This window comes from Lytechinus variegatus, chromosome 4 (assembly GCF_018143015.1).
Source record: "Lytechinus variegatus isolate NC3 chromosome 4, Lvar_3.0, whole genome shotgun sequence".
Taxonomy (NCBI): domain Eukaryota; kingdom Metazoa; phylum Echinodermata; class Echinoidea; order Temnopleuroida; family Toxopneustidae; genus Lytechinus; species Lytechinus variegatus.
Window position 1 is genome coordinate 44,231,880 of NC_054743.1, and position 12,494 is coordinate 44,244,373.

Genomic DNA, 12,494 nt, shown 5'->3' on the forward strand with positions numbered 1-12,494 from the left:
TCTGATCATTCGAACATAAAGATTTGTAAAGTTCAGAAATTATCTTCATACTTAAAACTATTTATCATTGCATAATTAATGAGCTTTCATAATAACAAACCCTGTAAATTTTCAGATTAACAAACCTTTAGAAATATGCCACATATATTTGGATTAAAGGGGAATGAAACCTGGAACAAATAGGCTTGTATAGAAACAGAAAAATCAAAGAATAAGAATAAAGAAAGTTTGAGAAAAAACGGACAAATAATGAGAAAGTTATGAGCATTTGAATATTGCAATCACTAATGCTATGGAGATCCTCCCATTGGCAATGCGACAAGGATGTGTGATGTCACTGATGAACAACTTTCCCTTTGGTGGACTATAAAATACCCTCAAAATGTCTCTTTTTGCTTTTTCTTATGATGATACAAACTCTTTATCCATGATGTATTCTTAGAAAATATGTATTACATGCCCTCATGTAGAAAGAACACATGATCTATGGATAAATGTGATAAAAGAGGCAATTCAAGTTAAATATAAGTAATGGGAGAGTTGTTCACCAGTGACATCACACATCTTTGTCGCATTGCCAATTTGATATCTCCATAGCATTAGTGATCGCAATATTCAAATGCTCATAACTTTCTCATTATTTGTCCGATTTTTCTCAAACTTTTGTTGATCCGTTTCTTTGATTTTTTTGTTTTCACACAAGCTATCTTGTTCCAATGGTTTCATTCTCCTTTAACATTCATTTTTTTTTCATTTTCAGACTATCAGATATCTTGGCATATCAAATTTAGCAGGTTTCGGAATACCAGTAACAAATCTTAAATCTTTAAGTCCGTAACATGTAAAACACAATTACATTACGACTGCAATACACTTTACACCTGTTCATTAAATTTGGACATGTATATTTCTTTGAATAAATACTGTACATCGAAATTGTTAGAAAAAACTGTAGTTGAATCCACTTGAGTCAAATCTCTATGATCAATGAGATATTTTCAACTTGATTATTTGACTTGACAGTAATTGAGAAAGTCGACTAATGTTGATTTAAATGTAATGCTGATCCAATTATATATATATCATAAGAATATCTAATTGCTTCCCTCGCTAATAATGCATATATTCTCCTCTTCCTGGGGCGTGTTCTAGCATGTCGCCATGTCAGGTTCTCACATTGCTAGTTTTATGCTATCACGAATGCCAAAAGGACATTTGCCCAGTGAAAATGTGCAACTCAACCTGAAGGGCAGGGGTTTGCATCAAATTAAAAAAGCCTAGAATTTCAGTAACGATATTATGTATAATTCATATAGCACTCAATAAATTGGATAATGTCTCTATTACTGCATGCACAGACATATCCCAGCAGGCACAGGGTTGTGGCTGACCTCACACCCAATGCGTGATTTCAAGTTCAGTGTTGACCTAACGTAAGTACAAATAAAAAAAAGTTCAAGGGTGACCTTTTTCTGCTAAGAACAGCAATCTAAATTGTTCTTCCGACACCAAAAGTAACACTAATCTTGAAGTGACCCAACGGAGACAGCTCAAGACACACAGTTCACCCCCTGGAGAGCATTCCCACAAGAACTACAAAGCTACAATTAGCACACTACATTGCCTTCTGCATCCTATCAGGTACCCATCAAACACCTGGGTGGAGAGCGGCTAAGTATAGACTGACCTATGATGCTAGTGCCATTAAAATACATGACCCTCTTGTTGCAACGGAAAAGTCAGAGCCCTTACAACCTTGCTTGATATTTCATCAACAAACGGCCCTGCAAGGCCTGGTTGGGGTTTCATAAAGCTGTTCATAAAGTTACCGTAATCACGATGCATGACTGAACATGTTCTTACATGCTTAGACCTGGGGCTTAGACAGCTAGTCAGCTGCATTGTGATATCATTTAGGACACGAAAGGGATACGAGTGGTGCGTAGAGTCAAGCATAGAATTGTGTAGAAAGTCATGCGTAGCGTTCGAATAGCTTTATGCAAAGGTCCCAGCACTATTCATTAACTTTGTACTCATTTTGAATATTTACCGAATAGCATAGTGTAAGTATAGCAGGAATTATTTGTCCGACGTTGGACTGGCTTACTATTTTGCACCCGGGACTCTGGAAAAATAGTAATTTTGCCAGTACAAACAAGGAAAAATAATTCCCTCTATACTTTCGAAATAAAGGCCTGAAGCCAGTTTTATAAAGCTTTTCGTAAGTTACGAATGACTTTACGCACGACCGGTGATCCTTTCTGGTGCTATGTGATATCCCTATGTAACTGATGTAGTGCCTAGGAACAGGTTCCATTCGTGCGTAAGTTGTGCGCAACTTTTACGAACAGCTTTATTAAACACCACCCTGGTGTATTTGCTTTATATCCTACTTTCAATATCATAAAGTTAGAACAATATCTTGATAATCTAGTTCTTGTACTCGTAGTTCTTTGTTTTTTAATCTAAACCAAATACTAGTGTAGATAACGCACTGTGCTGACAGACATAGAGAAACCACAAGCTCAGCAGAATGCAGATTAGTGCCTGCACCATCCTTTCACAGGATTTGCCCAGTAGAGGCACCTCACTGACCGGTGTATCCAAGAGATTACATGATCTGTGACATCAATGAAGGAACAGTGCACTATTCCATCATTGACATCACAAAATAGGAAATTTTTGTTGCGAGTGGGCATTTTGTTTTGACAGCATAGCTAGAATATCTTTAGTCACGTGATGCTATTTGAACCAATCACTGTACAGGATTTAATTTATTTAGGATCCATGTTTCAACAGGATATTGCTGTTGGTCCATTCAGAATAGTATCACTACGATGGGCTTGAGTGAAGAAATATCCCACTACTATCTTAAAAAAATAATAGATTTCTGGCATGAATGAGTTGTACTGCTTGAATATCTACCTAAAGGATCAACTGTTTGAGACTTTAGCAAATCGTGATAATGCTACCTGTTTGCTCGAGCATCTCAGAACCCCTAAAACTTTAAAGCTTTGTACTCAGATTACATTTTATTCACATGGTATTTTTATCTCAACACTCCCCCCCCAAAAAAAAATGTGACTTGCTTTTAAGGGTTCAGAGATACCTTCTTTTTTTAAAGCTGTATCCATTAATCTTAAATTCAAGTCTTAATTTATTTATTCACAATTCTTCTGTGTGTTGTTCTTATTGTATAATAAATATTTTGTACCTGGTCTAAGAAATGGTGATTTGAATTGAGTTTTTATCTCCTTAATTCGAATTTCTTTCAAATGGTCTTTGTTCGATACAACAGAGCATCTTAAAGAGTCTTTACAGTTGAGGCACGTAGCCTTGTCTCAAGCTGTAATGATTTTCTAGTGGTAATCATGACGATGTAGATGGAAGGTCCGGTCTCTTTGTTTGTTGGATCTTTTGAGGAACAGGACGTCTTGAGATGGGATCATCGCATGGTTCAACAACAATGCTTGGTTTATTCCCTTCAGCCGGATGAAGCTCGTGCGTTTCACCTATTAACATAAAATGATACAATAATTTTAATAGGAGTGGGTTTGATCAAGATAAACAAACAATAGGACCATGACCAGAGAGAAGTGGGGTTTTTTTTGGTTGGGGGGGGGGGCCTTAGGGGCACTCAGGCCTATTATGTAATTCACGATCATCCTCAGTGAAAATACTACTTGTCTACACATGTAGGGCTAAGATGCAAATAAGTGAAGTTTCTGACATAAATTCACAGCAAGGTCATGGTCGTAACCTTTTTTCATGTTATTATAAAATTTCAACCAACCATCAAATTTTAGGGGGCATACATGTACATGTATGCCCCCTTCCTTTTTTTCTTTGTGCCTTGCAGACACACCAAGTCTTATCAGTTATGTGTGAAATTCCCAAATAATAGGTGCTCCAGCTCATGCCCAAAATTTTTTTCTAACATCCATGTCAGTCTATCCCCGATGAAGGAAGAATTGATGTATGTATATTGCTCAGTGAAGACTGATCAATGGAATTTGGGTCAAAACTGACTTCTAGATATCCTAGTTGCCAGATTAAGTGAGTAGGCCTAATCTGGGTATAATTACTTATCTTCCAAAAATAAAACTCCTAAATGTCCTATGTAGGTTTAACAGTGATCAGGTCACTGCTTAAAATGTCATTTCCACCAGGAAGTAGAGTAATCTACTTTATCTGTTCAAAAGTGACATGAGACAATGCAGCTGAAACTCAATGATTTCCTTCTTACTTTTTGATATATGTACATGTAGTAGAAAATGAAATAGAGGGTACTTGTAATGGCCTTGATATAAGAAAAGAAGGTACAATCAGGTGCTTTTGTTTTTTTAGATTCCCATTACAATTAGGCAATAGTAAGGTAAGAACATACAATGAGATTCCATGAGATTCCTTGGCCATAAAATGGTGCGTTGGAAAGGAGAAAAATAAATAAAACAAAAAGATTGAAATTTGAAAGAATTTGGACAAGCAATAAGAAAGTTTAATATAGCTGCTTTAAAATTGAGAATATGAAGATTTCAAATTGGAAACTGGGTAAGTGAATTATGAAAAGAGGCAAGGACAACTTTCCCATAGGCCATGTACTTAATTATCAGGTATTGTGATTTTCTCCCCTGGGGTAGTAAGCTAAATATAACTCAGGCAGTATCTTGTTTTATTTCCTCATGAAAGAAAAATAAAATTTGAAGTTAAACTTTTGAAGAAAAAAAGGCATTTTAGCCATTTTATGTATTGAAGTTCATGGAAGAGTATTCTTTGCCTTACTTCATGACATCACATGTGCAGCTAATTTGAAGTCTCATCATAGTGATTACCGATATTTACAACTTTTAAAGATTCATAACTTTCTTAATGTTTTTTGATGTTGTTATTCAAATTCTCACCTTTTAACTAGTCTGATATTTCTTTTTCCTCTAAAAACAAGTTTTCATTTGGGTTGGACTTCCCTTTAAACCTCACTGATCACAATGAACATTGACTGCACATGATTAACTTCCTTCTTCATACTAATTTTGTTTCCCTCTAATAAATCTTTGCATGCCCACTGAATGTAATAAAGAAAATATAAATCTACATACCTGGTGCAAGGTTTGCTAGTGCAGCAAGAAGGTCATAGTCAATGACGGGTTCAGATTCTGGCACAGGTTCCCAGCCAACCGGCGGAGACGCAGGTGGTGATATTAAGAACTGTTTGACTGGCTGAGGAAGTTCTAAGCTTGGGTTGGTGTCTTTCAATATCTTGGTCTGCAAAAAACAGGGGAATAGCCATAATTTTAAGACAACAGTAGTGCTAAAATGTACATGTACATGCAGTATGGATTTATAATCTGAAACCGGCTGACCCAAAGCTGGTCTAACAAGTGCAGAAATTCAATAACAAATTTGCAATTACCTCGGTCAATATCTTTTATTGTAAAAATGAACATAATTTTGTATCTCTTTGTTGTTCCCTTTTTACTTTTCTTTTGTATTAATGTGCCTGCTGGTCTTTATAATTTAATCACTTCACCATGTCATGCTTTTATTCTGGATATACCATAAATAAAAGTCCATATGCCTATGGGCCAGTCATTGGAAAAATTAATAACAGTACTCACGTAACTCCCATGACAAGAATTATGCGTTCAATTTGAGTTTACCCCTAGGGCTCCACAGTCACACTACCCCCTTTTTATCTACTGGTTTGACCTAATCATGTCAGACCAGTAGACCCAGTTTTTCTATATTTTATTGGTCTGAATGTAAAATGACTGGTCCCAAAAAGAGAAAAACCTAAAACAGTCTTCAGTTTATTTTGTTGTATTTTATTGCTTGTTTCCCCCCCCCCAAACAAAAAAACAACATACAAACAAAAAGTACACACACAATATATATATATACATCATGAATCAAGACAGCCATTTCTTAATTTTAATTCAAAGAGCCATCTTTTTTAAGACACCAGGGCCATTTTTATAATTTACAAAATAGAATAAAATATCACTGTATCAGTTTGATATATTTTTTACTGGTCACGACAGACCAGTAAATCTGGCTTTTTCTGAATAGTTACTGGCCCAACAGCAATTTTTACCAGTCTGGAACCGTCGGACCGGTGCCAGTGAGCAATTTTTACCAGTCTGGAACCGTCGGACCGGTGCCAGTGTCGCGCACTGGTTTACCACAATGTGTTCATCCCTCAAGAAAACAAGCATAAAAAGCACATTTAGTAAATCTATTGAGAAAACAACACTCCCTCACCTGTGAAAAATAAAAATTGACAATGGAGCCGCTGATTTCTTTGGAATGCAATGCTATCCTGGCCCCTACTGCTTCCTCAGGTGAATTATACGTCACTCTAATACGACGAAAGCTGGGAAGATAGTGGAACTCGACCCTCGTTCCATAAACAGAACACAATTCTTCGAAGGCGGCCTGGATTGAAAGGATTAAAATTGTCAGAATTAAATCAGTTCATGGCCACATGACTTTCCCTGAATTGCATACCAACCAGGATGTGCATATAGCTATTAAAACATGCTTAATTTTAATAATGTAATAACTTTCTTATATCTATTTCACAGCCAATTTTGGTGAAATTTCAGCATTAGGTCTTACTTTATACATGTTTTATTTTTCTCCTTTTTATTCAAATGAACTTTTTATTTTTGGGACTGGACCTTTTAACAAGGCCATATTAAATCAATTGCTTGTTGACGGTTCAAGTTCTTTGATGTGATATTACCAGGTCCACGTAATCAGATATCAGAATATCAATATGTTATACATGTTACAGTACTTTCATATAGTCAATAACAAACTTAAGGACCAGACCAGACCCAAAAGTGAAAGTGACAAATCATATACCAATCTAAAGCATATTAAGTATTTCACATGTAAATGCAAGCTTTAAGCATTTTTACTGCTTATCAGCTGAGTATTTTGCTTAAGAATAGCTCCAACTCTCAGGCTTTGAAAATAGACTTTCTTGTACATAGTTTTCACTGGCCTCAAAAACTTGACGTCATGTTGTTTAAAAATCATTGTTCTGCTTTTCAAAAAAAGTGCTTTTAATTTTCTTCACGTCTACCACATAGAGATATCATTATGTATTTCTATGCAAGCTTGAATTGATGAAAATATGGCTTTGGGCTACTTTTTTACCATATTTTATTTCCAGCTTTCAAATTCTCTTATCTGCATAATTCAGTTTATGTGAAACAACTTTTCCTGACAGAGCAATTTAGGCCCAAATCAAAAGCGAAATCACAAAAAATCTACTAGTAGATTTGCAAGTTTCCATCCATCCGAGCACTAAATAATTGTCATTGCCATTTTTTTTCCGCAAATAGAAAAAAAAAATGAATGCGGAATCTGAATTGGCTCTTGTTTGACTACATTTGGAGTATTGTAGTTGTGTGTGGAGCCCTACATGTAGATTCATTACTGATGACAGAAGGGTTGAATCTGTTCAACGTAGAGCAAAAAGACTATTTCCAGGATTTAGCTCCTTATCTTATAGTGAAAGACTAGTCAAACTGAATCTGTACTCCTTACATTACAATAGAGAATGAGGGGACATGATACAAGTATTTAAAATATTGCATGTTATAGACAGAGTCGATCCAGTTTCCCTCTTCATGAGATCCCCGTACCAAGGAAAAAGAGGTCATCTCTTCAAATTGTTCACTACTCACTGTCGGTAGAACACCCGCAGCAGCTTTTTTAGTAAAAGAGTGGCCAATCTTGGAATATTTTGCCTGCAACACAAGTAATGTCTTCCAGCATCAACTCATTTAAACACAGATTTTATAAAATTGGTGTATTATTCACAGGGTTGGCAATTTTTTTGATTTTTTTTTTTTAAATAAAAAAAATCAGATTTTTTTTATTTAAATCAGATTTTTTTTATTTTTTAAAAGTTCCTTTGAAAAAAAGGGTACTTATCCCCCCCCCCCCCCCTTACTCTTACAATGACATCAATATTGATGTTATACCATATACCCTATTTCACCCCTAATATTGTTCTTAACCACATATTTTGTAATTAAAATCCAGTAAAAATGGACAATTAAAAATAAATTTGAGGAATCATGTATCTGAACTTAATTCTATCATACATAGGCCTATGAAGGAATATTCCATAGGGAATTCCCAGTGAGTAGAGAAAATTCCCCTCTGGGATTTTTCATTCAAATATTTAAAAAATCCAAGAGAAAAAATCCCTTATCAAAACTGCCAACAAACCCTTTGCCAATTACTAGTATTCATGTATATTGTAAGAGAAATAATTCAAATCAATGATTTTTTTCAATTAGTCACAGCTTTACAATAGTCAAAGAGAGACTACAACTGTATATGTTTAGGATCTTTTTGATAAAAAGCTCTTCTCTTGCTACAGATATAGATGAAAAACTCTCAGTTTTGGAGAACAATATAGGAGATAGCTTAGTCAAAGGGTGACTATACTACATTCTGTTACTGTGATTTTTTTTACATTAATCTACAATTTTTATTCCCATATTCTCTACAAAAAAATCTGTTTGATCCATGAAGTATGAAAAAGAATCTACTTACTTTTAACTTAAAGGATAAAAACTGCAAAACTGCTTAAATTACAACATATGTATTACAAAAAGAAGTATTTTATTTTAAATGAGACACAGCTTACAACTGCCAATGATTGTAACTGAAGTACCTGCATCTTAACATCAAAATGCAGTGTTAAATGTTTATTCTGAGTTTTGCAAATTGTTGTTATAGAGCTCTTTCCATTATTACATGCAGATACAAAACTTCCATTATTTGTAGCACTGAACATAAAATGGGCTGCAGTGATTTAAAAGGTTTATAAGAGAAAGCTTTTCTCAACAGTCAAATTATGACTGTACTACATTATGTTAATGTGATTTTTATAATTATGTTATTTAAAACATCAAATGTATGATAAATGTAACAATACGAAATAAGAGGCATGTTAAATATGTTGATTACATGCAGGTATCATTTTTTTTATTTTACATGACAGAAGTAGTTATGTGTAGGCGAAGGATCAAAACTGGAAAACTGCCAACAAACCTTTTCTCATTGACTTTTATATATTATATATTTTTTTTTTACAAACTGCTCTCTGAAAAGTCTTTGGATTATGTGAAAACTTTATGTTAAGAAAGAAATTGACTAATAATAACTGACAAAGAATGTAAAATTTCAGAAGAAAAACATAATTTACAAAAAATGAGTACCTATTGACAACATACATCTGTAGTTTTTAAGGAATTACCTGATTTTATTAATTTGATTTTAATTTGTTTTAAGTAGATATGAAGACTTTGTTGATCTTTTATTGATACAAAGTTAATTCAAAGTTTTTCAGTTGACTTGAAGAATTAAAACTGCATTGAACAAATACTTTGTCCATGATTTGTACATTTTTCAATGGAAGTGATTTAAATCAATGATTTTTAAAAAAAATCATGGTGATTTATTAAAATCGCGATTTAAATCACGATTTAAATCAATGTGATTTAAATCCGCCAACCCTGATTATTCAAGCATCGCGATTGGCCAATATGCGTCACATGACATCCATTTATTTGGTGCAAAGCACGGCAGTGCAAAAGGTGTGCAACGAAAATTGACATTGCACGCTCAAGCAAACCAGTGCGGTAGAAGTCCTGGGAAAAGTCCAACAAAACTGTACTGTAACTTTTCAAAAATTTGTTTCTGTGTTGCTATTTTATAAAACAAATAATGCACTTGCTCTGTCGTGCGTAAAAGTAAATGCAGAGAAAGCTTGGTTTCTCCAGATGGTGCTCACTGGGCACTCGCCGCCAGCGGCTCGTGTACAGTGCGGCATCTATCTAAAGAAACCTCACGTGCTCTGCATTTCCACTAACGCACTCGGCTGCATGCATTATTCTTTTTGGTCAAGCAAACATTTTGAAATTGTCTGACATCCACGCCCGCATCATGATAGGGAGTCCTAAAGCCAAATTAAGAGGTGTTCGGAAAACAGCTGGATTTTCATATTTGTGAGTTTTGTGATATTTTCTTCTTGGTGTATGATCTTTAGAATGTTTGCCACAAATTGGTGAAAGATAATTTGTTCAAACATTTAAATTGGCACAGTTTTTATCATTTGTAAACAAAGTGCATAGCTTTACACTTGTTAGACTTTTAAATATGCATCAAGTGTTTACGACTGAGAGATCAACGACCTACACTCCCGTACAGATGATGAAAGCCCCCAAAAATGACTCATTTTTTCTGTGTACAAATATATGGAAAAAAGAAAAGCACCGAAAAGCCTCAAAATCCCTAGCGAAACCTGTTTATCAGTTATTGTTAATTAGAGTTTTTCTTAAGCAAAAATACATGTACGCTACTTGGCTGTAAAGGAGTGAATATGCTTATAAAAACATTGTCATGATTGTTGTGCTTTATCTTACTAATTCCTATCTGTCAATTTCACTTTCACACTCTTTTTTTTAGCTCCGGTCTGGGTCTTTTAAGAAAAATTAGCAGTTTCTTAACAAGCATGACAATTAAAGTTAAATTCATGTTATCTTTTTTTTAATGAACAGATCGAGTTTGATTAATGTAATTTATTTATTGTAATTGAAAAAACATCAAAACATCACGGCAGCAAACACATGTCAATACCCTTTCTTTCTCATCTGTAAACACACATTCGCTGACATTGGTGGCGATGAGCGCGACCGGCAGTTCATTGTAGTCGAACTCCCCCGTAGACTGCCGGGAGGTGCGTTGCCTTTCACTGCTGCTGCCAGCGACACTCGATTCTCCGTTCACCTCCGGATCCATATCCATCTCAACTTGTTCTGGCTTTGCCTTTAAAGTTCTGAATTATCTGTCAAGTAATTAGACTGTAAGCTATTCCCCGAAATGAACATGTGGATGACATCCAACATTCGTCGACGAGACGGCAGTGTTACTGTTAATTGTCAACAATTAAAAATAGAGTCTGACTGATCCTCTCCGACAACATCATCAAAGGAATGACGTCACAAAGTTTCTGATTCTGACGTCAGGTTTAGTTTCTCTCCCTTTTTCTCTGCAAAAATATCTGGGATTGGGGATTGAACAAAGCATAGATCCATAATATCTATATGTATAGATCCCAGCAGATATCTTACATTTTCTTAATCTACAAGCCAAGGCAAAGAGCTGATGGGCTGGAATTTACTCTGGTTTGAATAAAAAAAAAATGTAAAAAATAGGGTCTATATGTGCAGACTAAAATAGGGTGGTGACGATGCGTAGACAGTGATGATGAAGAGTGATGCATGCGATGATGAAGATGAAAGTGATGGTTATGATGATCAGGGGCGGATCCAGCTTTCGCCAATAGGGGGGGCCGAAAATATTTTCATCAAAATTTTTCTCGATTAGCCGCGATAATCTGATTTTTTTGTTGGTTTTTCAGGGGGTAGTTCCTAACTAAAGACTGAAGTTTTAATAAACAAGATAAGGTATCTCATGTGGTCTTAATATATAATGCGAGCGCGAAGCGCGAGCTAAAATTCTTTGATATTTTATGTCCTTAGAACTGAAGATTCTGAGCAGTTTTTGTAATCATGAAAAACAGATAAGCATCCAACTAAACAATGCGAGCGCGAAGCGCGACCCGAAATTTGATTATAGTAACGTGAAAAGGGACTCAATTAGGACTGTTTTTAGTGATTAATGAAGAGGATATCACCAATAAATAATGAGAGTGCGAAGCTCGAGCTCAAAATTTTTGATAGGCGACCTGAAAACTGGACTGTCTAAGCGCGTTCTTATTTAAATAAAGAACAAGCTGTGTGTCTCAAGCAATTAAATGCGAGCGCGAGCATATGGGCTTAATTTTTTTATATACTGACATGATAAAAGAGCATCTTGACAAATTTTGGAAAGAATTTCCAAAGTAGATAGGTATCTCACAAATCAAACAATGCGAGCGCGCAGCGCGAGCTGAGAATTTTGATATAACAATTTGTGTAAATCAAACAAAATAATGAAAGCTTGATGTGCGAATATTGTGTGCAAATTGATTTCAGAAGTGGGTATAATAGGAAGTGTCATTTAATCCTCTTGAATGGGATTCATTACACAGCTAATGCGAGCGCGAAGCGCGAGCGAAATTTTTCATATAAAGTCTATTTTACAATTGTTTCCCTAACCTTTTTCTTGTTTCCTTTCGGGGTCGGGCCGGCTGTTACGAGACTGTAAGTTACACATCATGGGTATAATACCTCTTTCTTACTTTTCTTTCTGTTTTTCGTAGTTTCTATCAAGATAAAGAGTACACTTTTTCTGCAGGTTGTCAAAAAATAGGGGGGGGGCCGGGGCCGGCTCGGCCCCCTCCTGGATCCACGCCTGATGATGATGGTGATGATATGATGATGATGATGATGGTGATGATGATGATGGTGATGATGATGATGATGATGGTGATGATGATGATGATGGTGATGATGATGATATGATGA

General features: G+C 35.4%; 1 protein-coding gene across 1 annotated transcript; it reads right to left on the reverse strand.

The window, feature by feature from the left end:
* Nucleotides 1-888: 888 nt before the first annotated feature.
* LOC121414148 (calcipressin-3-like) lies at nt 889-11,014 on the reverse strand. Its single transcript, XM_041607220.1, has 4 exons — nt 10,663-11,014; nt 6,259-6,432; nt 5,097-5,262; nt 889-3,512 (listed from the first exon to the last, which is right to left on the reverse strand). Exons 1-4 carry the CDS (start codon nt 10,828-10,830, stop codon nt 3,370-3,372), a joined length of 651 nt encoding a protein of 216 aa, XP_041463154.1. The 5' UTR covers nt 10,831-11,014; the 3' UTR covers nt 889-3,369.
* Nucleotides 11,015-12,494: the final 1,480 nt, after the last annotated feature.

Bases quoted from the DNA above. Each gene is read 5' to 3' on its own strand.
- LOC121414148 (XM_041607220.1), bottom strand. From the start codon at position 10,830: ATGGATATGGATCCGGAGGTGAACGGAGAATCGAGTGTCGCTGGCAGC. The intron at 5,263-6,258 runs GTGAGGGAGTGT...TGTTTTTTGCAG, and splicing joins TCAATTTTTATTTTTCACAG to ACCAAGATATTGAAAGACAC. The intron at 3,513-5,096 runs GTATGTAGATTT...TTATGTTAATAG, and splicing joins ACTAGCAAACCTTGCACCAG to GTGAAACGCACGAGCTTCAT.